We start from the raw sequence: 27,456 nt of genomic DNA on the forward strand, positions 1-27,456 counted from the left end.
AGCTTATGTCTGATATGATGCACACATTATAAAAATCATTTCCTTGGAAAAAACGTCTACCAACGTATAAAGTTGCAAAGAAATAGTCAATCACGTAAAATAAACTAAAGATATTATGAAATCCAAATGATTGCAATCCTCGATTTGTGTTTGAATGCCTCTTGTCACTTCTATTAAAATGATCACATGCATTTTTAATATGTGCATTAGTTTGCTCAGTTAACTATTACAATTTTATGATTGTGTATGATGAACCTTTTTCAACAGTGTATTCAGTGATATTGATAAAAATATGAATGGGTTTTGATTTTAAGTAAATTACAATACGAACTACAATTTACTACTAACTGAAATGACTGTTCTAAAAAAGTGTGCTAAAAACGCTTGGAAGTCAACGTGTTCAAGATTTCTTCCATTAAACCGTTTCTAGAACAATCATAACTTGTGACGTCGTTAGTAGCATTCTTGTTTTCTCTCATCAGTTTATAGTTTTTTGCAAACATTCACTCACATTTTAGCAATTCTCTATACGTTGTACGTGCACGTTTGCTGTTTGCCCTCCATTGTTGATTGTCTAGCTGCGCAAGGGTTTGCAAATAAGCAACAAGCCTCTTCCAATAAGGAAAAGGAAAAGGCACATTGGTGTCTACCGGTATTTTTAGAAATTGCACTTTCGTGTTGCCCGTCTTGAGCTACGGGACGGCTTCTCGAACAAGGACAGAACAAGGAGCTGGTGAAAATCGAATAACTCGCAGGCAGCATCCATCCGATGATGGCGTTATTGTGCAAGAGGCGCTATGATTGATGTCGGAAGCCTGGCGCAATTGCATCCCGGATGCCGCCGAACGCAGCAGGGAAAAACAAAAGCATCAATCAGCGATGCGATGTTGTGAGCGAAAAGTCACCTTCCGTCGCACCTTTGTGGTGATGCAGAGTACGGTGAAAGTATGCGTTGCCTGGTGGGACAAATAAAAAAGGAATCTGGTGCCCGGGTGACGATACGTAGAATTTTCCGCATGAAGGTGGAATAGAAAGAAAAGAAAAACAGCAGGTTGTTATGCTGAACCTATGAACGGTCTGGTGCAATTTCACTTCCCAAGAACGCACCCCATTTTCCCGGTGCATTCCGTTGCGTTTGAGGAAGAAAGGCAAAAACAAAACAGAGCGCATCCCGGGTCCCGGGAGATTCCTGTTCGTGCTTGGGAAATGACGGGGCTTTTCCACGGAATCACCTCCTGCGGCCTGCAGGGCCGATCGTTTCAAGTTTTCCACAATTCAATTGGCCCGCGGAGCAAAGGTGGAATTGTCCGGATTCTTGATTTCCCGCCGAGACTAGGAAAGCGTCGGAGTGCCTTGCAGGAAAAGCGAGCGCTTTGGGCGAGCTTCCAAGGAACGGTACGATCAAACGATGGCATGACGATGATGAACCGTACGGTTTCTGTGAAGCACCATTCGTTGGGCGAGTCATGAACGTTTTTGCACTCCACCTGATTGTTAAATCTTCGAGCAGATTCTTTTGAGACGTATAAAATCGCCCAACCACCACGTAGAAGTACTAGAATGGTGGGAAAATTGGCTTTCTAGAGTGGGTGAAAAATCCCCCCATGAATCAGCTGTTGAGAAAATGGTATGGGTATCAATTTAGCCGATGGAATTTGCTTTTCCACATGCATCTGCAAGGCAGCTACCGAAACCATGTGAAAGATGAGACGCCAACCGATCTCTCATGACCTGTTCCGGTTAACCCGGTACACGCTACTTAGCACTCTCGGCTGCTAAATGGCCCTTCATGCTGCAAGCTGTTTTGTGTAGTGCATGAATTGGCACGATTCACGACAAGATACGTTCAGGGCAATCCTTCTTAACCGGCCAAGTGTCAGATGGTTTGAAAAACGATGGAAAAACGAACCCGCGTTTCGACAATTCATGCACGACCAATTAGGTGAAATAAAACGGCATCGATAATGATCAACAATGATGAAAAAGCGCCTACACAGCAAGAGCTAAATGATGCTTCTGTTCCCGAGATCTCTGTGTACTGAATCGACTGTAATTCATCTGATAATTTTGAGTAGTAATTGCGTTGTTACACACGTCCATTTTAGGGGGTTGATTGCATTTACATTTTATTGTTGAAAGATGCAATCCAAGTCTAACGCGAACCTGATCAATTCGTCAATAAAAAACGAATATAATTCGAAAGGATTGTAAACATATTTTTAGCAGAATACAGCTTTAGATTTGAGTTTCCTCACTATAAACTCAATTTTGGAATATTACGTAGGGAAAGCTGGTTCTCTTTAATCCACAAGAAGAGTATGAATTTGTTCAAGTATGTTTGAAAAATTTATTTAATTTAAGTTTGTTTAGTAATGTAAAAGTTATGAAAATGTAGACAAGGTAAAATATTTAAATGATAACCCAATTTGGGAGAATGGTGTTTTTCAGTGCAAATATAAAGTTAGGTACGATACAAACTAATCTATTGGTTTAGAGAGGAGACAAATTGAATAAAATGATGAGAACATTTTTGGAACTAAATGAACAAAACATCGAAACTAAAGTATAGGTAAATAATTGGAATAAAAGAAAATTATCCCTAGAATGACAACATAGGAATGGAGACGCCTGGTGGCCCGTGCAAAGTAAAATGGAAAATAAAGATATGCCATGATGCTTTGAAACTGCTTCAGCTTTTTAATCATAACTAATACGTTCCTAATAAACACAGTGTTCCATATCAAACGAAGAAAAAAAGGAAAGTGTAGAAAAAGCGGTCGGTCTGTTTGCAATTGGCTCAGTTGTTTGTCATTCCCTCATTAAATTAACATTTGTACTGCAACGGCGGTGAAGATTGTTGCAATTAGATAATTACTTACGTTGCCTCGCCCGGCACCCGCTGGGAAACGATTTTCTCCGCCTTCGGCAGCCGATCCTGGCGCAACGGTTGCGCATAGTACGGCTGGTCGTTGTACGTCATCAGCGTCGGATCGCGCTCCATCGTGTGCATCGCGGCCTTCTCCTTCATCAGCCGCTCGTTGAGGCTCGCTTGGCCCGCCGCCCGGTCACCCGCCCCCATCCCATCGCCCGCCGTCGTGAGACCCTCGAAGTCGGAGGCGGACGATGACGAAGATGGCGGAGCGATGGCGACGATGCCCGCCGACGATGACGAGCCGGCGGAACCCGCATTACAGATGATGCCGGTCGTGCAGGGCTGGCCGGTGAGCGGCTTGGAGCTTGGGTCGCATTGCGCGCTGTAGTGACCGTTCGTGTCCATACACTCGACGCTTCGCACCTGAATTCCGCCTCCGCACGACACCGAGCACTGGAAAATTGGAAGGAGAAAATGGTATCGGTCACCGAGTTGAACTCAGTTGAAGATATTTTACGATGCTTCTATCATTATCGTGCCCTTCTGTTCGACATTCGAGTACACCAATAAATATCCGTTTCTCGTAACTTATTGGCGACATAAATACTGGCGCTTGTGTTTTGTTTGTTTGTTATATGGCCCAAAGCCAAACCAGGCCTGCGTCCTTCACCGGCTCCGGATCGCGCCCACGGTGACACGCTTGGGCAATAAATCAATAAATTTCACAAATTTACGCAACATCAACGCCGCACGCGGCGATGACTTTCGATTTCGTGATGTTTCGTCCCGTTCGGCTGCGAGCGAAATAAAACGGAGAACCACCACCGAAAACCCACTCCAGGCGTCGCAGCGGCAGCATAAAGGAATAAAATGTCTAAACAAACAGCCAGCGTCCGTCGGAGGGCAGTTTTGAGTGCACGTAGCGTAAGGAAATGTGGAGCCTACGCCTGGCAATAATCATTCGACCAATTGGCAGGACGTGCGTGGTCGTATGTGGCCGGCGGCGGCCTGTCGACTGGAAGGAGCCCGACATTGCATTTCATTTTGTCGCCGGGCGCGTCGTTGGGCGCTAAAGATTTTGGCCCCCCGTGGGCAAGGGGAAGGGGGGGAGGCAATAAATTTACAGTCGGGAAATTTAAATAGAGCCATAAAGACGCCCTGTTTACGACCCCGAGCACCCACTCGATCATATTTGGTTTGCTGTCCGATGGTAGAATTGCTTCCCCCTTCCTACCGGGCGTTACTTGCAGTGCTTTCCCCAATACAACTAACACTGGCACAAATAGTACTGTTTGGTGGAAATGGTTGGAAAAGTTTTGTCCAACTCCGCCGGAACGTTTCATGTGCCAAATTTACACAATCATTTAGTGCACGGAAGTATCGACAATGGCAGTGAAGTGCCGAGCCGTATCCTTGGTCGTATGAAAAGAATTGGATGTCACGGAAGTGTCTGGGGAGGGGCCTGGGGTAGGATTTTCCCTTTATGCACTTGCACTACAAGCATGGGTCATAACTTAAGTGAACATATTGTGGCGGAGAAAGGTATATTTAGGGCTTTATTGTGATAGTTGTTGGTAAGGTTTGTGATGGTAAATATGTATTGCAATATGTTTAATTTTCATTTCAAATAATATATTGTTCCATGGAAACTGTGTTTGTATTCTTCTTTTATGTGATTAATTTTAGTAAAAAGTTTTACAGAATCTGTGATGGCGAACACTGTTGATTCCTTTTTGCTCTTATGGAAGACTCTAGGGGCGGGTATTTGTAAACAAATTTCTTAAAGAGTTATATTTACTTCACGAGTGTTGGAACCGTATTTTGGTTGGTTGTTTGTACATTTTCCATTTTTTCATAGCTTTCAAATTTTGAAACATAAATTAAAGCTTATCAGTTTTGAGTTTTAACTAAAGTTGGCATTTTACACTTTCTTCATAGTTTTTTATGAGAAGGTCTCGATACCAAATCGACAAATCGATACGTCCGATTGAATGTTATGTTGAAAATATTATGTTTGAAAATTGGTTTTGCATTGAGCTCTGATTTAATAAATGGAAACTTTGAACAGCATCAAATTGGCATAAACGATATTTTGCTGCAATTTTTTAATCTAATTCTAATCAGATCCTATGTAAATCTTTAGTAAAACATGTGTGAACAATTTGTTTGTATGCGATCGAAGCGTTGGTTCGTTATGCGGAAGGTTTCCACGCTTAAATTGAGGAAGCACAAAACACGCACACGTTGTTCAATACAGTAATCGGATGTTGTACAGCACCGAGATGGGTTGTACACTCGGATATGGAACTTTGACTTCATGGTGCCTTGAAACCACAAATAGTTCAACGGAATCGGTTCCATCGAACGCAATACAAAATTCGTACACCGTGGTGTTTGAGTTTCACAGTCTCCCCCGTGGAAAATCATGTAACGGGAAAACTCCGACCCACGAAACATGTTGGAATGATCAAGGAAGGTTCATCGGGATTTCTATTGAAGAGGATATCGTCAACGAATTCCAACCTTACCGGGTTGAATATTTCTTCCATCGTTTTGCTAATTGATGGTGAATTTCCAAACCCGCTCTTCGATCGTTACGGCAAACGGCAAAAGGAAACCGATGTTCCTGTTGTACGGAATGCGATGCCAGGAAGTGAATATGGCAGTAAACACACGAACCGGCCCAAAGTAGGTCGATGGCATCCTTTTCGGCCATCTCGTCATTATCGTTCGGACGCGGGTCGTCTTTCATGCAAACGGAATTGGCGATAAATTTCACCAAACCGGGCCGGATTCCAGTGGAAGCCACCCGGTGAAGTGAATGCAGTTTCGGGGTGCATTTATTTGTCTGATGGATTGCCACCCATTGCGCCAAACATCCCCCCCAGGATTGGTGGCGGGGAATTGAAAACGAGCCGACGCTGAATGGGGCAGCACGATTTATGGCTAATTATGCGTCTGGTGTTCGTGGCGTCAGTGTGAGCCGGGCTCCCAGCGGGCAATGTAATGGCTCGGAGGTAATAAAATGTGTACGGCATTTGCCTGATGAGTATGCGCTTAATAGGCCGGGGAATGTTCCGAGTGCCAAACTGCAACCGAATATGGATGCGGGAAAACTCGCATTAGGATGTACATTTTTGCTTCCTGTATAAATGTGTCTACCGCTGCTCGTTTTGGCAGCGCGGACTGGTTTTCTATAACTCACTGGCACGGGAAGCCGTTTAAAGCGATAAATTGACTCATTATTGCAATACTGTTTTAATGATCGACGATTGAAACTTTCGGGCTCGTTTGTGAGTGTTGTACGTTTGGAATGATTGTTTGACATGATTGGTGATGGTTATTCCCAACTAATTTATGAGATATAAGAAGGGATACCACTAGCCAGAAAATGAATTATTGGTAATTATTGGCTGTTAAACAACAAAACCCTGTTCAACCATTAGCAGCTGAAACCGGAGATTGTAAATAGTTATAAAAATTCAAAATAAATGCGCAAAAACGAAGCACTGAAAGATAAAGCAGTAATTACTAGACCCAAAGCTATTGATTTGAAATAGGGCTAGTGGTTTATTTTGGAGATTAACATTATTGACATCTATTTAGTACATTTTTAAAGGGGTTTTCTACTTTCAATTTTGTAAATCTGTTTATCCTCAGCCTCAGACATGGTATACCGAATCAAATATTTCATCTAATTTTGACACGCTTGTTTAAATCTTTTTACATCTTTTTATTTTAAATAGCTTTTTAAATTTCAAAAGGGACATAAAGCAATAGAGTTTCAACTTTGTTTTGTCGTTTTTCCCGACGTTAGCCCTCCTAACATATTATTTAACTATTTAAAAAAAACCACACTTACCCCGCTCCATTCGCCAACGACCCACTTGGGGCACTCTTGCACGTTGCAGGCTTCCTGATTTTTCGGCCGCACGCCGCGACAAGCCTCGTCCGGGACCTTATTCTTTGCGCCATTGCTTTCCTCCGCACACACTACCACCCGCTCCCGGATGCCGCCACCGCATGGTTTCGAGCAGGCCCTCCAATCGTCGGTCACCCATCTGGAGTTTGACGGCAAGCAAATGAATACATTTCCAAATGAATTACAGCAATGGGAAGTCAGAGATTTGCTGGGAAAAATCAAAGCTACTCCGTTACTTACTTCGGCGGACAGAGATGTGTGTTGCACTGGACGACGGTCGGTTCCGGGCGGGACGATGCGTTGCAGAGCGATTCCTCCACATCCACTCCGGTCACACGGTTCCGGCAGGTTGGCATGGCCATTTTATACCCTAGAGCGGCGGAAGAAAACGAGTCAACCCGAGCAAAAATCGATATTAATGTAATTAGAGTTTTTCCAACGCCGGCGACGCGACACAAGGTTGTGTCTGGTCGGTAGCGGAGATTTTCTTGCGCTTTATCTTGCTTCCACCGTGGGCGGTCTTCCGGCCGAAGCGACGGCTTCGTGGGAAAGGTCTATGATTATTACATCGTAAATTCGCTCGGTTCGATAGAAAAATGCTGTGTTACACCTTTTTTTCTCTTTACCAGAAAAAGATAGGCTTCGTTGTCAAAAGGAATTCGAGACAAAGTTGCCCATCCCCAGTCTCCTCACTTCCTCCGTTGGTGCAACGAAAGGAAGGATAAATATTTTGTTTCTAATTTCCGCTTTCGCCGCTTTGATCCTTGGCACCCCGTGGGAATGAAACGAAATTTTCCCGTTCGAAATAAAAAAAACACATTTTTAGTCTAATACCGTAAGCTTCTTTTCTTGAGTGTATACGTGTGTGTGTTCCCGTTGGTTTTGGGATATTTTTTTTCTTCTTCCTTGATCAAAGCTTTTCCATTCGGGATTCACTTTAGCAGACGAAGGGTCTCCGCGTTGACACGATTTGTTCGCAGCGTGTCGAAGCTTTCCGGGAAAAAGATCCATCAATCGAACGTGTCATTATTTTACTTGACAACGTAATCTTTCGGTATCGATGGCGATGGGAAATTCGACGAGGATGCTTTTTCCTCCCCGTGTTGTGTTTGGTGGTTGGTGTTTTATAGGTATACCCAAAGAAAGGAAATATTGCAGGTGGGTGGATTCGAAAGAAAAGGTTCGTGCCGGAGGATAGACTAGCGAAGAAATCATGTTCGACAAAATTGGACACATGGTACGAAAGAGGATTTGTGCAGCAATGGGCAGCTAGCAGACAATTGAAAATCATCGTGAAACAACTGATATTGTTGTTGATAACCGGAGGACAAAAATGTCGGTCTTAATCGAAGTTGCGTTGTACTAACCTGTCTTTAAATTAAATTACTAGTACAGATACTAATCGTAAAGGATTTCAAATGAAAATATTAGATGGTTTTGATTCGATAATTTTTGAGCGAAAATTGCACGGTTTAGGTAAAGTGTAACTTAATTCCCTACTTTTAGCAAAGAGTTCTATCTGCAGATTTTATCTTTGGTTCGTTTGTTGACTCGAAATTTGACGACAATTGAAAATGTTTCCCAAATTTCCTAAAATTGTTTCTACGTGTCACTCCAATGCCGCATGAAATGACATCCCGGTGACGTCAGTATCGAAGCATCCCCATTCCTCGTTGCTCGAGAGAGCGCTGTTTTGCCGTTACTTACCGCCTCCGCAGGTGACGGAGCAGAGGGACATCGGGGCAATTTCCCACTGGTAGAGGGGCTGCGTACAGGACGTTCCATCTCCACCGCACACTCCGCACACGTCGATCTTCTTGGTCGATCCAATCTTTAGGTCACATCCGACGCGCTAAGGTTGAAGGGCGAAAAGGAATAGAATAAAATAGACATGAGTCTCCGTGCAATCAGCGTCGAGAGTTTGAGGGAAGGGAAATGTTGGGAAATTTCGTAGTGCCAATATGGACTGTTCGACAAGAATGTCGTCAGGGGAGTCGTGTTTCCCTTAAGAGGAGTATATACGTAAGTTACATTGTTCGTAGCTTATTTTCATAGAATGATTTATGGAATCTTGACCAAGTTTTTTCTGATTTCTCTTTCTAGTTCCTGAACTTTGGATTGTATTTTCTATTCCGACCTATTAATTATAAAAAATAAATGAGGATCATTTAAATATCCACAACCAACGGGTCGATCCCGGTTCGCTATCGTGTAGTGACATCTTAAGGTCGTTCAAGAAAGCGTAGGCAAAAGATTTGATGAAAAATTCATGTAAGCTAGCTTGGAAGCAAAACCTCCAAGCTGAGCTAAGGTTGGACGGGAATGGACGGTTTCGCTCGATGGCTCCATCTTCGATTCCATCACCTCACGCCGGAACTGCAACTTGATGATTATTGGAGGAAACACTTAGCTAGCAGCATGGCGTGCCGGTCGAGTTCTGCGGAGAGAAACCTTCGCTTCCCTTCGTCCTTCGACAACAACGACGTCTCACTCGACGGCCGCTGTCGCCCTTGTTGTAGCGATTCCAAATTGGCTCCCGTCTTCCAAGTCTGTTGCCGGTGACATAGGGGTTTTCTTGTTCCTGCCGCAGCAACGATGAACTTTCGCAGTGACAGCAGTGACTGACTTTTCTGGTGCACCACTTGCCACCATCTCGAGCACCACAGTGTGCGGTTCCCGCTCCTGGTGGCAAGGTGTAAGTGGTTGCATTAGTGTGGTTTTTCGGGCGCTTCCACCGTCGCGTCGGTTGGCTCGAGGTTAGCTGGCGCGCGACACACCCCCCCACCCCACACACACCCCCCCCCAAAGATGGGCCAGCGACGACGATGACGTCCTGACGGCTTGAGGCCTCGGGAAAACCTCGGTTGAAGTCGCCTGCCTAATGCAGCTGTGTGAAGTAAATTTGCATGTACCTGAGCGGCGCATCAATCAATGCATATCAAAATCATACATATTTGAGCTTTTCACTTTTGTGCACTGCGGATGGTGGTATATTTAGTTTCTTGTTTCATATTTCATTTTTGAGTAGAAAACATGGTTTCAAAAATCAATTCAAATCAAATCACCAAAATTTCTACTTCATACTCGTTAAACACAAATTGTGGTGTTATAATTCTCTTATATTGATCGATAAAATTGTACTAGTTAATAAAGAAATGTAAAAATATGAAAAAATAAATTTAAAATACATGTGAACGGAAAGACCGCCCTTACAAAATGTGAAAACTCTTCGACAAATTTTACAAAAAAGAAAACAACATTTAGTTACAGCTATAACAAATATAATTGGACGCGTTTCAATATATTTTCGCTGCGTAACTGTTGATCTTTTCTTTAAAATTAATCATGAAAAGTAAATACAGTAAGCTTGTGAAAATGTTCCTAAAAGGAGTAGAATCTCATAGGGCAATGGAGTAAAAGGAGTAAATCTCATCCTAAAATAACACCTTTTTATCCACGACAATGAAAATCTTACGAAAGGAACAATTGAATGTTAGCTATGTGAAAGACTATTTTAATCAGTGAAATCAATAGTTCGTAATACTATGAAAACAGGAATCCTGCTACCTTCTTTTCAAGAGATACTTATCATATTATTCAATCATTTGAAAAACTCCATATTTCATCACTCCTGCTATAAAAAGAGTTTTTATTTTTTGAGTTCCTCTGATTTACAGTTCTTGCATTCGACTCGTTTTTTTTCAATTTGTTTGCAAAGGTTTCTTATTACAGAAAAAAAGACGAAAAGATCCCAATGGGAACGGAGGAATGAAAGGAATAAAAATTCTTCAACAATAAAGGTTGTTCACAGCGGTAGCGAACCTTTCATCACTTCGATTACTTTCCGGGGCTGCGATTGCAGAAGTGGAAGCTTTCTAAAGCACCGCTTGACAAAGAACCCGTCCACTTAATGGAGGGTTAGGTATAGTTACTTGAGAGAAAGTAATTGATTCGCTTCGAGCTTTCTGGTTCCGACCGGCGGCAATGGCGTGCTTTTCTTCAAAAGATCCATCGGACGAGTGTTCTTGAGATCAATAAATCATGTCGCTCGTGAAATCACGAATTTCAGGAGCATAATTTCTTGAAGTTTTTACGATTACGGATGGGTGGAAACGTCAAATGAATAGGCTTACGGGGAAAGAAAAAGTTCTGAGAGTTTTTAATACGAACGAAAATCTTTCAACAGCTCATTGGTGGCCGGTTTCCGTTGAAAAGACGGCACCGATCTGCCTCCTTACGTACGCACGGATGAATAAAATATTGCCATTTGCGTACCGTGCCGGTTCCTCAGCCGATGCATGTGGCGATATTTTCCCCCGCCGCCAATTTCACTACCGATGAATTGCACCATTCAACTCTCAGTTACTTTGGTTTGAAAAATAACATTGACGCAAGTAGCAACAAACTGCGCGTCCCGCGGACTCGGCGGGATTTTTCCGGGGCTTGCGCGAGGCGTTCCATTTTCACCAACCATCGCCATCGCGTTCGGTCCTCTTGTGGTCTGCCATACTCATGAATTTCCAATCCACCAGCTTGCAGGTCGTGCTTTCAATGTCTTTCACGTTCGACTGTTTTCCAATCATTTCCGCCCGCTCGTGCTTTCTCTCCATTTCCCTATCTCTCTCTGTCGGCGAAGGAGAAGAAAACTTTCCCCAAAAAAATACCTAGCTTCCAGGCATACTCAATCAATATCCGGTTGTTGTTTCTGCAGGGAAAGCGATCGAGACAGGGGAAGAGTGCAGGAAGCACGAGTGGAGTGGAGTAATCGAAATCAATGCTTTAATTCAATTTCGGCCAAACGAGCCCAAGCACTGGCGAGCACTTGGATGCGGCGTTGGCCGGTGAGCGCGCGCGCGCGGTGTTTAAATATTCATTGCATAAAAAGCGAACCCGGTAATGGAAGTGGACGGACTCGGGGACCCGGAAGGCCGGCCCGGGGTAGTGCAAGAGTGCGCAAGCGAGAGATAGTTAACGTACGCGGGCAAAACTTTTCCTCCCACGAGTACACGGTTCGGGCAAGATTTTGGGCAAATGTTTGCAAAATATAAAAGGAAGAAGCTGAGCGGGAAACCCTGTTAGGCGCAAGGTGTTGTTCATCCTAGCATCTGGAGCGTCTTTGCAAGACCGTCTGGAAGCAAGACGTGGGCCTTTGAATGTGGTGTTCACCTGCCGACTAACCTCAACCGACTTTCATACCGACGCAGCCTCCAGAGACCTGCGGAAGAAAGCTCGTGGAAAAGCTTTTCGATGCTCGATTTCACTTCGCGCGCACCCATACCGTGCCCGATCACGTTCCATATTTGTTTTTCGCGGAATCCTTTCCCTCAATCTCACGCGTCCCCGTCACACACCACCGCCTACGGGGTGGCTGAGCGGAAAAGTTTTCCAGTAAATTACACCGAACGCACCAAAGCATCCAACAGCCGAGCTGTACGCTTTCGGTTGAACGACTTTCTTTCTTTTTCCCGCACGGTTTGTCCAGTTGAGGGGATGGGAAAATCTGCTCCCCCGCAAAATTCCCAGACAAGAAAACGGCTCACCCACGGGTCACAGCAGGATGCGTTTTCCTGGTGCTTACGGTAATAAACGATCCCGAAGTCTTGCGCAACGCCGTGCTGGAGCTATTTAATTTGTCAAATAATGACTAGCGCCCGGTGGAAAAGTTTTCCACTTTCGGCAGTCCTGCTGGTGATGCTGGTCCCTAAATTCTCCCGCCTTCCAAACAGCAGTTGGTGCTCGTTTGCGTAAAGTTGATGGCGACCAAGTGTTTTATTGAGTGCGATTAGAACAATCACGAGGTGTGTAGGAGGAGGTCTGTCCGTGTGAGTGTATGTGTGTGTGTGTGTGAAAGTTGCTTCTGATTTATCACGGGGTCGGAAGATTAGGAAACAATCTGCCCTTATTTAGTGAGCAAATGGGATTACGCTCAAACACTTCGCAAAGCATCTTTGGAGTGGAGTGATGCTAGAAGTTGAAGCTTTTGATTAAACAACACTTGGCTACGATTGTGCTGCCATGTTTCCCGATAGAAACTTTGAGGAGATTCCTCGACCTTGTTTTTCCCAAAAAAAGATAGGAAAAAAGTTGCTTTAAACGTCACCGTTGCTCAATTTTACCGGCAACTTGTCTCGGACGGAACAGCTCGACAATGAAGACATACTTTGCATTAAATTGCTTGTTTGCTTTTTCTCTATTTCTGTTCTCCCGACGGTTTGTGCTTTAACCGGTGGAAAACAAAACAACATACTCTCTTTTCATCTTACAGTTGCAGATGTGAAAGTATGTTTTTCCCTTGTGGTTGTTTGTTTTACAAAAACAAAAAAACAACACAACAATAGTTGACAAACTGTTTCGCCTCACCAATCTCTCACCTCGCCTGATTCCTTACTATTTGTTTTTGTGTCTACATCATCCTCCCGCCTGGGATCAGATTTTCCTTTCAGACCAAAGGATTTGCTCTACAAACCTTTTAAACTCCAGCAGCATCACCTCCCACTGCTCCACCAGATTGGATTTAAATGAAGTGAGGAAAATTTTCGTATCAAATATTTACCGCAAAAGTTTTCCAATTTTGTAAAAAGGGGGAAGGCAAATCTATACAAAGCGCCTCCCGTTCCACCATACGATGAAGTTTTGCGAACGAAGGGCGATTGAGAAGAAAAAAGTATTTAGTTGGTAGGGGCTAGGAAAACAACAGATTTAAAAGGGTTTTTTTTTCTCTGTTTTGTTCTGCCGGCATTTCCAGTTTGCGGCGAGAACCGCAAAAGACTATCCACGAGAACCCTTGGCACTTACTAATTGATCGTGGCCATCGCGGGGGGTGTGGGCGAGCCACGATTACGTTAATATCTTGGAAGCTTTCGAGAAAATAGCTCTTGCCAGTGGAAGGAAAGCGCATAGGGTGTAAATTGCATGATTGGAGGGAAAATTATGGCAGTATGAAAACCTGTTGTTTGCTTTTAAAATTACTATAGAAGAATGAAACCTGTTGTTTGCATTGGCAAAGAAGATATGTTTTAAGTTAGGAACCAGTTAAAAAGTCTCTATTTTGCAGTTCATCTGTGTTTGGAAACGTTAAGAATTAGTTTTTTTCTAATGACGTTGTTTTACGACCTGTTTTTAGAATTGCCGTTTTCAATAGTTTTTTCTTACAAAGTAAAATATTACGGTTATGTAGTTCATTGTATACAGATGTTTTTGTTTAATATGCAAACCCAAACCAGTCACTAATATTTAGATTTTTCATAGCTGATCCAATGTTTCACAGCGTTTCGAGGAACAATTTAAGAACCCCGCACATTTGGTTGAACCGTTTTTTCCAAATTTTTTCAATAAGAAACTTATAAAGAGCATGTAACAGTTAACAAGAGATAATTTAGGAGGAGTTGTTAGATGATTTGAAATCTGTTATCTTTTATAAACGTAACTTTTATATTCGTAACAATCAAGCCAGTTTAGAATAATATGCTTGATGACAGGTGTTCTATTGAAACTTCCCACCAGGAGCTTTAGAAAAGTAAACGTTACAAGTAAGTGTTAAACGGATCATCGGTTTAATTAAAAGAGATGTATTTGCTGGATGGAATCTTAAGCACTGCACTCTACTTAGCAGAGCAGAAATCAAGATAAATCTGTAGTAATATTAAAAAACCGATCATTAAATCTGGTGGACTATCGCAGACACGTATAAATAATTATGTGGCGCTTTTTTTCTATCCTTTTTCACTTCCAGTCCCGGAAAGCAGTCGATTAATCTCAGCAGGCAGTCAACCGAGTGAAACGGAATGAAGTCATAATTATCATAATTCATTTGGATGTATTTATGCTACATTTGTTTTACATTCCTTCTTCCACCTTGTTTTTACTTTTCTTACATCCTCTGCTTGCGAGCTGAATGTTTTCGGCACCACGTTACATTCGCGTGCAGATTGCTAGCTCGACGAGGGGCCAGTTTAATTCGACCTTCGTAGGCAATGTGCGTGTGTACGTACCAGGCAGACCGGGTCGTACGCAATTCCACTAATTTGTGCGTCATTAAAAAACGGAATACAAATTGGCGCGGCCATTGAAGTGGTGAAGAATGTCGGAGAAAGCCAATGGAGCAGGAAAAAAAGATGTGAAGGAATATGCCAACTCACAGCCGCTGGGTGGTGGATTTTCTCGTGGAAAAGTGCCTCCAATTCCGGCGTGCGTAGCCGCGCTCGCGCCCGTACAGGACCTTATTGAATACTGGGAGTCCTTTTAAATAACAGTCATTGTATTAATAATTCATCGAGACGTTTTATTAGCTGTATAATGTTACATAACGACACGACGTTATTGGTCTACCAGCAGCTCGCAACGGGTGGGCTCGGGTGGGCTTCCCTTTCCAACGTCGATCTTGCCAGCCGTCTCGAACAACCCCCAGAAACCAGAAAGGAGAACATCCGTCCCCCCCCATCGAGGGAAACAAAAAGCTCCGGAACTCCGACAAAACTTCGGCGTCGTCATCGTTTCGGACGGTGCTGTGGACCAAGAATCGATCAATCACCGAGGGTCACCATTTGTTTTGGACGCATATTCGATCAGGCAGTCCAATAACAATCATGTAATCATAGACCTACCCTTCGCCGCCGCCAACCACCAATGGGTTCCGTGCCCTGGGGCTGGAAGAGATTTGTTTTAGGTCCTTGTTTCACGTCATCCTTGCCCGCTTTTTTCCGGTGGTTGCGATTGGTGCTACGGACGCTACTTGAGCTCGCCCCACTTGATCCCGAACTGATAATGGACAATCTGTTCCGGTGGGGTGGTCGACTTAGGTCAGCAGCAACCCAGACGGACCCGGTCCGGTATCGGGCTTTATGGATTTGACCTTTTTTTGCGTCTGTCCACCGGTGCCGGGGCCGATGTGGTCTAATCGTTTAATGATTCAATCTTCGCTCGCTCTCGGGCCAATCTGCGAGGAGCATCCCATTACCGGACAGGCTAGGGTTTGCACAAGGGGCCATGGGAAGTTGTCGATTGGCTTCATTTGCTTGCTGCTCGGTAGCTGCCCGTGGCAAGAAACAGGGCAGACCATCGTCATCTTCGGGTTGGTGTGTAATCAAATCTATATTCAAATGAACGCATGAGGAGGTTATTGGATGCGATTTCTTTTTGTCGCTTGGCAGTTGGTGTTTTGGTGTTTTTCTCAGTCACGTTGCTAACTGGACGTCGACCCGAATGATCCAATATGCGTCGCTTCAGGTATGAACTAAGGTTAAAGCAGCAAATACAAACGCGGCGTCTTTTTCTCACTGAAGATGATGATAACGACGAGTTCAAATCTTCAGAAGCCTTGTTTGTTAAATTTTCTCATGAATATCCTTGTTTTCCACACCGAATTTGCTTCTCTCTTCCAGCGTTTCGACCTTTAATTCTGGACGCCTTTCGAAAAGGGGTTCCATTGTCGGGCGGATTCCAGGAAAACTTTAGCCAACATCAAAAACCAATCCTGCCCGTGCGGCCTTCATTTCAGCCCGTTCCTATCACCACTCGTTGCTCGTCTTCCGACACCATCTCACCCTAGAATGATGCCCTCCCGGGACCAATCACCTTGCCTCCGCAGAACCCCCTAGCGCCCCGTACTATTAGCATCTCGGGCGTAATAAATTATTGCCAAATTTAATTTCGCCTAAATTATCATCTTATTTCAGCCTAATTTGGAATCGGTTTCGGGGCTTCGTTCCATGGGATCCGATCGGATGGGGTTTGCTAGGGCTCGGAGGGATGGTCTCTCTTTTGTTTTTCTGATGAAAGAAAGCGAAAAGGGAGTCTCGAAGGTGAGAGGGTGACGTGGTGAAGTTCTTATTCACCAAGCGCCCGGCACGAACCTCCATTCGGGTGTTCGAAGGGCGAGGAAGGTCTCGGAAGGTCAGACTGGTCAGATGATGGTTTGAGAGGAGACCAACCAACCGACCGACCGGCCCCACGTAGCTATTACGAGCTGTTTAGACCAGCTCGGACGGGTCGGATTCCATCCCGTCGCTTCTTATCCTCGCCCGTATGGGTTTATCTACGCCTCGGGTAGAAATTATTATCGTCCCGCTGCGAGCGGAAGATGTGCCTTGGGATTGGCCCGATTCGTATCCTTTCCGATATCTCAGGGCCCATTGACGTTCCACCGGCAACCCCGAACCGTGTTGTTTTGAGGAGAGGCTATTTTGCGCCCGACACGGGAAAACCAATGTGCGTTCGTTTTTTCTTCTGCTGCTTGGTGAGAAAAGTGGGGGAGGGAAACAAACAAAACTCCCACTTAGCCGACCATAATGGTGGCCCATCAATGCGCCAATGAGCAAAATTCGTCGGGAGGAGGCCGCCTCGTCTATCTGGGGGTTGAATAAAATATGGCAAAAAAGTAGTGCTCAGTGTGTTATCCAAAATGGTGTTTGTGTTTTTACTCTGTTTGTAGGGGTTTTTATTTTTGCCCATGCCCATCCCTTTACGGTGCCCCATCGGTATCCGGAGGGTTTCGGCAAATAGGCAATCGCAATCGTAGCGTTTGAACGTCGTAGATTTGAACCGTTGGGAAAGGGATGGCGACGGAACAAAAATCTCATCAAGGAAACAAGCTGCCGGTGGAAGGGCAGAGAGGAAAACAAAAAGAAAGGAGTATCTCGACGAAAAAGACCGTGGCAAACACGCTCGTAACATATTCAGCACCGTAAAGTCCGGTCCATATTTTATGTCCCTATTTGCATCATATATTCGAGGCCGGGGCCATTCCGAGGGCACTTTTCCTACCAAAATGCGTGAATTGCACAGTGGCCATAGTTTTCCCCGCCCGTATGCGGGGTGTGTTCATCTCTTTTCTTAGGGATGTTTTTTTTTATCATTGCCTAACTCGCATATGCGAACAGTCAATAAAATACTACAAGCGGTCGGTATGATAGAGGTCGGAAAACTCGTTTTTTGATACTGTACGTACGAGGGAGATTGTGGTTTTATGTGGGAAAACTGCGGCCAACAACATGCCAACAACGTTGTTGGGCCTACGGTTGGATGGTAAACTGCTATGAAAACCCTATTTTCGTTTGGCCTTTTGGTGATTGTTAAAAGATTATCCTGGATTTTCACACGGTATTACTTTCCCTGTTTACCATCAAAGGTTATATGCAGGAAAATTCAAACTGTTTCCAATACAGAATAAGGGTAGTTGAAAGAAAAGGTAATTTTAAACAAAACGTGGAGTCGATGCGTTGCATAATAATTTTTCATATTCTAAGGCACCATTAAGTAATTACTTATCAACTGTTCTTTTGCCAAAACTAGCCATTATACCGCTTTCATTTGAATATTTATTTGTTGTTGGAGATTCACAGGTATAAATATTAAAATGAGTGACATTATTTTTATTTTGTAATCGTTATTGTAATAGATCCTTATTTGTTTAAGATTTTTCAGTGAATTTTGCAAGATGATAAGACAAGTTTTTTGTCGAAATAAAATTTGATCCATACAACAGAATTGTTGACCAGCACCTCAGGTTTAGAAAACCAAACCTGATGGCAATAACGAAGAGAAACCGCAATAAGAAGCTGTCATTTTATTTGCAAGTTATTACAATCCAGAATCTTGATTTGTTTCATTGATTATCATCTTGCATGCGATAAATAAACTAAAACACACCCAATATCGTTGCACCAATTTTATAAAAAAAGTAAAATACCCATGAAACTAAGTTCTTGTTGAATATACACTCAACTCAAAGGTACAATTGAAGGAAAAACTGAACTTGATAGTAGACTAGCATAATTTTTTAGGTTTAGTTAATGTTTTTAAAAGTCACTCAAAAATCATTTTCAAAGCCTCGGAAAACACGAACGAACAATAGTTGACTATGTTGAGTTTAATCAAAAGTAAAGATTAAACTATTTGAAATGTGCTTTAACCCATGTAAAATGAGTGAAATTTACAGTCGGTTTAATCACCTTCGCGGGAATCGTCGTGAGATTTTTATTTGCCAATAGAGTGTGATAATGAGGTCGCTTCTCAAGCAACTCGATGCTAGCAAGACAAGTTTTCAACGTCTTGAATAAGTAATGTTCAATCTTATGAAACATGGATCGTCGCTGGTTGCTTACCGAACGGAGGTTCGACTGCAATGGAACTATCTTAATTTTCTAAATCAATTAATTAGTATATTTTAAGCGCACACCACCCGAACGGAGTCAATTAACACTCCCGCCCGGTGAATAATACAGTGCATCGAGGTGTGAAGTAAATGAAAGGCTTCCACAACCGATCTGCCCGTTGCGCCTCCATTGTCGGTGTCGGCGTCGTCTAGCATCCATTTAGAATTCTGTCCATTCCAATTTTATTTAATTGGGTCATGAACGAACCGACGGTTGCACACGAACCAGCCGAAACCCGATGTGGGAGGAAAAGGTGACTTTTAACACTTCGTTTTTGTACACAGCATGTAACACTAAGGAAAGGGGGAGAGAGTGGGAAAAAACTCCCACCGACGGGGGGATGGAATGGAAACGTCGGAAAGTGTCTGTTGTGTCGGGCGATAGTGGTGTTGTCACACTATCCGAAATAGCTGTGCTCAACTGTCAACGTGTCCTTGCTCGTGCGAAATGTCGGTGTGTGTATGTGTGTGAGTGTTTTAGAGGTGGAGTTAGTGGCAAAAAGGCCAATGCGACACAAACCAAAGACATCTGGTTGTTGACTTGAACAATGTGCCTAGCCTTTTCGCTTGGAAAACTCCACACGGACGGGGACCTCGAGCAGTACAGGAGCGATGCCGATTTTCGGTGCCTTTCGATTCGAGCTGCAAAACCACTGCAGGAGGACGACACAGGGTTTTTTTGTGCACAGCTTGTCGTCAATTTCTTTGTGGTGGCGCATTCGGGCGATAGTTCGGAACCTTCGAACAGACTCAAGTCCAAGGGCAGGGATCGGAATGGAAGGTTTCCCGTACAATGTGTCGTTCGCTTTGGGCCGACACCATCTTGAATATGTTCACACTGGTTGTAGAAAAGCAACGGTTTTGTCCCAGCGTGACATCAGCCGGTCGATAACAAGGGGTCCGAGGACCCTCTCCATAACCCGACACCGGCCAGGTTGTCCTATTGGCACATCGTTTCGGTATCGGGTTTGCTTTCATGTGGTTCACAGGAAAACGTGGCAATATGTTGCCGAAGGTGTGTTGGCTTTGGTTGGAAAGCTTTTCGGAAGCTCGCTTTTCCGGCGTAAGTTTGCCCGTTCGTCAACGGGATTGGAAATGCGTTTGGAAGATATAAAGTAGCGTCACGATCAGGACGATCATCATCATTATCATCATCATTACCATCGTGACCATCGTCAGCGCTGCGCATAATCTGCGTCGTGTAAATCAAACTTTTCGTGGCAAGCAATTACGCGCGGTGTTCGCCGCACGTTTTCCGGCTTTCCTCGGGTTTCGGACAATAGACTTCCGAGCGTGGGCGCTTCGGTCGGTTTCCCATCGAACTCCGGATCGGGGAACATTTTTGTGCATTAATCGAAAAACTTTACACCATGACAAAACCACTTGAGCGAAGCAGCCGGTACCGGTGTCGTGGGGAGGGTGGTTGGTGGTGGAGATGGAACCACCAGAACTTGCGGTTGATATCCTTTCGGCTTGGGACTTCCGGAGGAACCTCCGGAACGGTGGTCGTACATTGTGTTGCGTGAACCGTGGGTGAAAAGCGTTCCCCGCGGCAAGTGGAAAGAGAGGCTGGTTGGGTGCATGGCAAAGTTGGCAAGAATGTCCAACCCGGTCAGGCACCATGTAACTCAGTAGTCTGTAAGTTTTAGTACATCCTCCCATCGACCCAGAATAGCTCGCCATGGGATGGGAAGAGTTTTAGCGCTGGGGAAAAACTGAAGAAACTGTTGTAAATCTGTCGCTTGACACTCCAATACCCAGAGATCTGGCCATGCTCCAGCGATGGAGGGATTAAGAACTTTGTAGTCCATGAACTCGTTGTGAGGATGTTAAAGAGATTTTTCTCTCTTTTCGCTAGTTTCTTCGCCTACGAGCGACACCGAAGGGGTTGGATCTCGGGGGATGACACCGGTAAGTGTGAAACAACGACCGGTCGGTGCAACTTACCTGGCACTTTCCCTGGATGCACATGTCTAGGCTGCCCGGGCGACATCTGGTGCCGTCCTGCACCCGGTTGGAGAGCTGCACGATGACGCTCGGCTCGTCGTCGCTGATGGGAAAGGACTCGCTGGCTCCGGCCGAATCGGGCATATCCTCGAGCAGGTGCTGCGGTCGACCCCTGCCGGAGGCGTAGTAGAAAAAGAAAACGTTTGGTGAGTTAAAGAAATGGAACCCAGGTTCAATCCGTAGGGGGAACAGGGTGCTCCGGGACGTGGGAAAAGTTTTACTTTGCATTTTCTTTCGCCTGTCCTGTTAACCGCTTCCTTTCGGTGTCTCGAGGCGTTTCAGGGTGGATTGAACATGGTCAGTGGCCATGGAGCTTCTACCCTAAGGGCTCTCGAGGTACGACCAAGTTACACCAAAGGAAAAGGTAAGATAAAGCTCTTGGCTTTATCGTGCCTCGGCGACCGATTGTATGCTCGAGATTAAACAAGAGTCGCATAAAGCTTGCAGTTGGTGAAAGTAAATTCATTAGTTCGTCGTCGTCATCGTTCCGTACCGTCGACAGAGTTACACTTTAAGCGGTCGGCTGCGGTTGGCTTCGGTTCCCGGTTCCCTCGTCCTGCCGTGCGAATGACGAAACGAAATGGCAATGACTGAAACGAACGACTTTGGGGAAAGTTTTTCAACCCAGGATCAACATGGTGATGGTCGTGTTCATTGAAATAAACAAAGTTTTATCGAATTAAGAACGCAGTTTGACTGCAAGTTACAACAGTTCGAGAATAAACGAATTTGCATGCGCTCGGATCTTCGGTGGATTAACGGGGCATTCTCCAGTAGGTATTTCGTAAGCTCCAGAATTGCAAAACTTTAGGTTTTTTTTTTTGATTGATGATTCACCAGGGTGAGTTTCACTTTTCTTAAAATATGGAATATACTTAACCCGGTGGTTCAATTAATATTGCTTTCACAAGTCTAATTTAGTTGTTGTAAGGAAACTCTGAAATATTTAGTACAAAGTTCTGCAAAATTTTACAAAATTTGAAACAATCTTTCGTACTGGGCCTTTAAACTTTCTTCGGCGATATCCAGAACAGTTTAGTTTTCCCTCATCAAATATAGTTCACCGAGCTAGAAAAAGCGTCCTTTACAAAACTATCCCTCTCAAAATCCGTGTTCCTTATGAACCTTCGTCTTAAAGGCTCAAAAAGTCTTTCGCATGTTCCAGAGATTTGCAGCCGTTAGCGATATATCACCGGGCCGATAGGAAGAAGTTCACCCAGGCTCGTCCGGATAGCCTTTGATGGGTACGAACAAGTCAAAGTTCCATCGTGGCGATCAAATAAGGATCTTGGTGTGCCTTTTGTGGCACAGGGAAAAACACAACTACCGATGTGCGATTTTCGTTCAACATGGAAGAACTCTGCCGATTCTAAATCATAGAAAGGATCGAGTGAGGGCAAGTCACAGTGGGAAACTTTTCAAGCCACCGGGAGAGGAAGTTTTCCGGTTCGATTTCCACCCTTGATGAATGGCACCGGAAAAATGAGGCTCGAGGCCAGCTGCGGGGGTAATGAGCGTTGGAAGATACTTAAAAGCGGCTGCACAAAATTGAATGTTTCGCGTGGATTTCTCCGAAGGATGGATGTTCTTTTATCGCTCGGAAAATATCAGCCGACCCCGGGCAACCTTCAAGGCGGCAGGATTAGAGTAAGACCGAGTCGGGATCGTCGGTGCAGGATGTTCGAGCCGAAACTATTTATAGGAATTCGGGCAAGCGCACGATCGAACGAGCGAATGCGCGTTTGCTTTTAGCGGAGTACAGAATAATTGATTTCTGCCGGATGACTGCACGCCAGGATATCGCTCGCTGCTCGACGGATGATAAAAGTTAATTAGCCAGATTGAGTTTGATTGAATTTAGCCGAACGCCGAAGAAGCTGGCCTGGATTTTGGGAAAGGAAAGCCGAAGTATAACTTCGTCTAGAAAGCGGAGACAAAAGCAAAAACGGGATCTAATATATCTTATCTGCCGAACAATTCGTTAATGCTGTGCTTTTGCAAGTTAAGACTACCGCTATAAAATTGTGAAAATAACGAAGTAGTGTTTTAGCAGTGCACAACATTGTTGTTTACAGTTGTCAATGCTTCTCTTGTTACGATTTTTAACGGAAATACAAGTTGCAGATAAATTGAGGTTGAACTATTTAGATCTTAAAAATCCGAAACCAAAGCTGTAACACTATGTTGGGGTTGATTAGCTAAACAATTTAAAAATTGCTTAACTTAGAAGTAAATAAGAACTTCTAAGCAAAATTAGAAAAGGAAAGCTTGTTATCTTTCTTTATGTCAAATGTTTTTTTTGTAACAAAATATGGTTGACAATTATGAACTTTGCGTTGAAAATAGTGTTCTAAAAGTTGACTCGTATCGTTCAAATCATTTCGTCTGTAAATTTTTTAAAAACTAAAACACAGTCCTTCAACTCAACCAAAGCATAATTGAATTTTACTCAACACGGTTAATGAATAAATTTTCCCAGCTGTTGGAACATTTTCTCAGCAATTAGTTCATATTGCGCTGTTGTTCCATTTTTTTAACACAGAGCGTATAACATTGTAGCATAATTAAATACATAAAAAAAAATATATAAATTTTGCAACAATTTTCGCATGTTGGTTAACATTTCGCTAGAAACCGAGACGCGCTAAAGGCCAGCAACTTTAAAAAATACAGTCTATTGGTTGAAAAAAAGCTCAGCAAAAAACATAACCTTCAACAGGACGCCCCGAGGAGCACCTTGTTGAACGATATTATGTCGGTATTAAAAGTTACGAGCAGACTGTTGAGTTTCATATTGCTTTCAACTTCCTTTTTTCGATTCTTGAGCAAAATATTCCGCCCTTCACAATGGTCGGAACGCATAGGCGAACCACGCTGAAAACCACGTCTGTCTTTGTAGACGCCCGAAACCGCCACCGTTGTAATAGAGCCGTTACAATTCGGTGAAAAATTATGATGAAGGTGTCCTTTCGCCGTACCATTTTCTTTCCGTTCGCGTGGAACGCGGAGCAGACGCGTCCGAAAATTGAAAATCTTCACCCAAGAAAGGGAGCCTACCTGCAGGTGAGGGCGCACGGTTCCGAGTAGTCGTAGTGCGGAGTCCACTTCAGCAGGGCGCCATCGTAGGGCACGTCGTCGTACGCCGAGCACTGGTGGGCGCGAAAGTCCTGCTGCTCCGGACAGGGCTGTGAAGGAAAGATTGTGTTTTATGTTCGACGTTTTATTGGATTTCTGTAAGCGTATCACACAATTATGCACGCTTCGGGTGTCGATTTTCGTTCGTCGCCGTTCCGGAGGCGCCCACTGGCTTACCTGCATGTTACAGATTTTATACCGGACGGCGTCTCCCTTGCAGCCGTGCGGTGCGTGGCAACGGCGCAGCTGATACGCGACGCCGCCATCGCACGACCGGGAGCAGGTCGACCATTCCGTCCACGATGACCAGCCTTGCGCTTTCGCTCGTTTCTGGTGGGAGGGGAAGAAAATAGCAAGTCAACGAAATGAGATTAACGCCCGCGTAACTAATAGACGATGATTGTAGACACAGGTTTTAACTTGCTTCTTTAGCACACAATTGGTTTTACCATAAATTATTTTGGTGTTGTGGTTTCATTTTATTTTTCGCTAGTTACAGAGTTTTGAAAATCTTTTAATGTGTGTTTTTTTTAATGAAACTGTATACCAAACTTTTGGATTTGTTTTTGTCTTTATTATGTGTAGGAATAAACGGATTTATTCGTTTTAACGTTCATTTGTTACACAATCAAGTGATAAGTGATAGTACTGTTTCACAATGTTATCATATTTCTCAAATGGTATTATCAAGTTTTAATGGTGTTAAACACTTGAATTCATTGCTTTGGAATCTTGCCCGAAACTTTTTAGTATTTTTGGCCGCTCTTTCATTAATTGTTTAACTAAGAGCGTCAATTTATGGCATTAGTTGACAAACTTAAAATATGAAATCATTATTTTAACAGTTGGGTAATGTGTTTGCTTTCTATTGCACATATTTACTCTTAATAAAATTTTACATGTTTATGAAATGAATTACGATTCGATCATGTTTCAAAAACCAAAAACGCCAAATGATTGTTAAAAAATGTACTAAAAGATACCGTTTATTGATTGGAGAAATCTTTAAACATATCGTTGAAGCGTGTTAAAAACAGCGACCAAAATGACTGATAAAAAACATTCGTGCCTTGTCAAATTGGTTCTCAGAACTGGTTCAACAAAAAAATCTGAGTTTGTTTTGATGTAGCTTAAAAATTGAAGTGTGTTTTATTTAAAGAATATTCAACCATTTTTGAGATATTAATATTGAAAATTGGGTTGCGGACAAACTGATCGCTGTTTGGATTCTAGTATTAATTGATGAAATTAATGCAAATGAAAACAATAAGCAAATATCGTTCGGTTGATAATAGTTGTTGGTACAGGTATATTTCAATATTAGCAATTCAAAACTCTTTACACAAATCTGATGTTAATTTAATCTCTGCATTAACGATCGCGATTGACTAGATGAACGCCAATTGTAAGAATGGCATTTCAATTCGTTCACTCCTCCCGGTGTCCAATGCCACGCCTGGGATTGGGAAGGATAGACAATCAAGAAATAAAAGGATTCCGGAGGCGATAGCGTAGCGAGCAGCTCTAATTGCATTGCAATTGAAGGAAAATCGTAACCAATTCGACCTCACTTGGATTGCCAGCCAGTTCGGTGCAGTTGATGGCGGTGTCAATTTTCGTTGGCTCTACTAGCTTGTTCCTTTTGTGTGTGTTTTTTTTCCTCCCATTTTCGTTCAGCTTGCTCGCAAACACCTCTTACCTGTACTTCCTCGTCGTCTTCGTCCTCCAGATCCGTGCCGGACGGTGACCAAGTGCTTACCGTTTCATTTGAGCCACCTCGGTTATCTTTGTGTGTTGCCTTCGCCAACGTTAGGATTAGACACTGTGGGGTAAGGGAAAGAGAGAGAAATGGACGCGGTAAGAATGTTGTTCAGGTTGCGAAGAAATTAGAGAAAAATCGATCCGAAATCGCATTTTGGCAATTGGACACGAGGACCATAACAATAACCGTAGCGCGCTGGAGGGAGGAAAGTGACCACGGAAAAGGACCGAACCGTGGGAGGAAATTGGAAAATAAACTAAATTAATTGATTTTTAAGCTGACAATAATCGAACGTCGTCCCCAGCAGGCGAACGATTGGACAGTGCGGCCGCTCTGGTCGGCCCAATGCCACCGCTTTCTCACTGACTTAAGGCGCTTAATTGACTTCTCGTTTACGGGAACCTGTTAATTGAACGTCTTCTTCTGGACCGGAAACTGGAACGGGAAAGGACGGACGCAGTGCCGGCATTAATGTGGCATTTCTTGGGATTTAGAAACGAAAAGAGGCTAGTGTACCACTTGATCAACTTTCCATGGCGCTCCATGTCGGTATTGATGGCCTCTTCGCTATCGTGTGTGGCTAGCCGAAGTTTAGATGAGGATCGCACAGCCGTACCACTTCCGGCATCAGTTTTATTGATTCAATGTACTATCCGAGTGCTGAAGCTCAGTTCAAAGAGTAAGATGAACTGCAAGCTAAAAGGATAGACCGCAATCACAATCGCCTGAGGTATCTCTGTCTCGATGCGCCTTATGTTTGTTGATCTCCCCATGGGAATACATACCGGTTCATACCGGTTTGAGGGTCACATGAATTTTCACATGATAGATTTCTTATGGACTTTCTATCCATAAAGCAAACGGATTTTGTGATGACATATTGTTTTAGGAAAGTTTCAATCATCATAATTTTATCAATTTAGAAGATAGGATTGGGAAAAGCCCTTAAGACAGTCTTCTGCAAAATATTTGTTTTGCAAATTTAGCTTAGGAACCATCCATCATATAAAAAACACTTTATGTAAATTTAATATTAAATACATAAATATAAACTAATAGTGCTTCCAAAATTATTTTTTAGTGGGAAACAATATCTTATTACAAAATGAAAAAACATCATGGAATAGAGAATGTGAAAAATAGCTAGAAGCCAAACACTTTTTTTTCTGCGGCTAAGATAACATGTTGAGCACATTTTTAGTTGAAAACTGACTTCAGATAAGTTTTGTTTATTGTTTACAAGCACATCATGCTTACTCGAATCGTCATGATGGAACTATACAAAGGAACATAGATAATTTGCATCTATAAGGTGTTATATCGTTCCAAATAATGGGATTCCATCGGAAACGATTGAGCGTTTCATAAAAGAAAAGTGTCGAAACAGAGCCGACGATGTCTACATTATCCAGAAAGTAAAGAGAAACGAAAAGTCAATCCAATTTCCTCGGGCAGACGGTCCAGCGCTCGGGGGAGTTAAGCTTTCCGGATTCAGTTCTTCCTTTCTTCAGCTACAAAAAGTACTGAACAACAACAAACCATTCGCATGAAGAAAACGATCGGACAAACATTGGCGCACTCTTTCCAGGGTCCGAAGCGTCATCATC

The 27,456-nt window shown here is 43.5% G+C and overlaps 1 protein-coding gene across 1 annotated transcript in view; it reads right to left on the bottom strand.

Moving 5' to 3' along the window:
- Positions 1–27,118, bottom strand: part of LOC131293198 (protein madd-4) — a 36,080-nt gene extending 8,962 nt beyond the window's left edge. The window contains exons 1-9 of the mRNA XM_058321277.1: positions 27,107–27,118; positions 25,787–25,909; positions 24,265–24,417; positions 24,010–24,137; positions 20,893–21,064; positions 8,502–8,646; positions 7,035–7,164; positions 6,735–6,933; positions 2,880–3,325 (exon numbers count right to left, since the gene is read on the bottom strand). Of these exons, the coding sequence (XP_058177260.1) occupies positions 2,880–3,325; positions 6,735–6,933; positions 7,035–7,164; positions 8,502–8,646; positions 20,893–21,064; positions 24,010–24,137; positions 24,265–24,417; positions 25,787–25,909; positions 27,107–27,118 (1,508 nt within the window). The remainder of the gene's footprint in view (positions 1–2,879; positions 3,326–6,734; positions 6,934–7,034; positions 7,165–8,501; positions 8,647–20,892; positions 21,065–24,009; positions 24,138–24,264; positions 24,418–25,786; positions 25,910–27,106) is intronic.
- Positions 27,119–27,456: the final 338 nt, after the last annotated feature.

The sequence above is a fragment of the Anopheles ziemanni genome, chromosome 2 (genome assembly GCF_943734765.1).
Source record: "Anopheles ziemanni chromosome 2, idAnoZiCoDA_A2_x.2, whole genome shotgun sequence".
NCBI lineage: Eukaryota > Metazoa > Arthropoda > Insecta > Diptera > Culicidae > Anopheles > Anopheles ziemanni.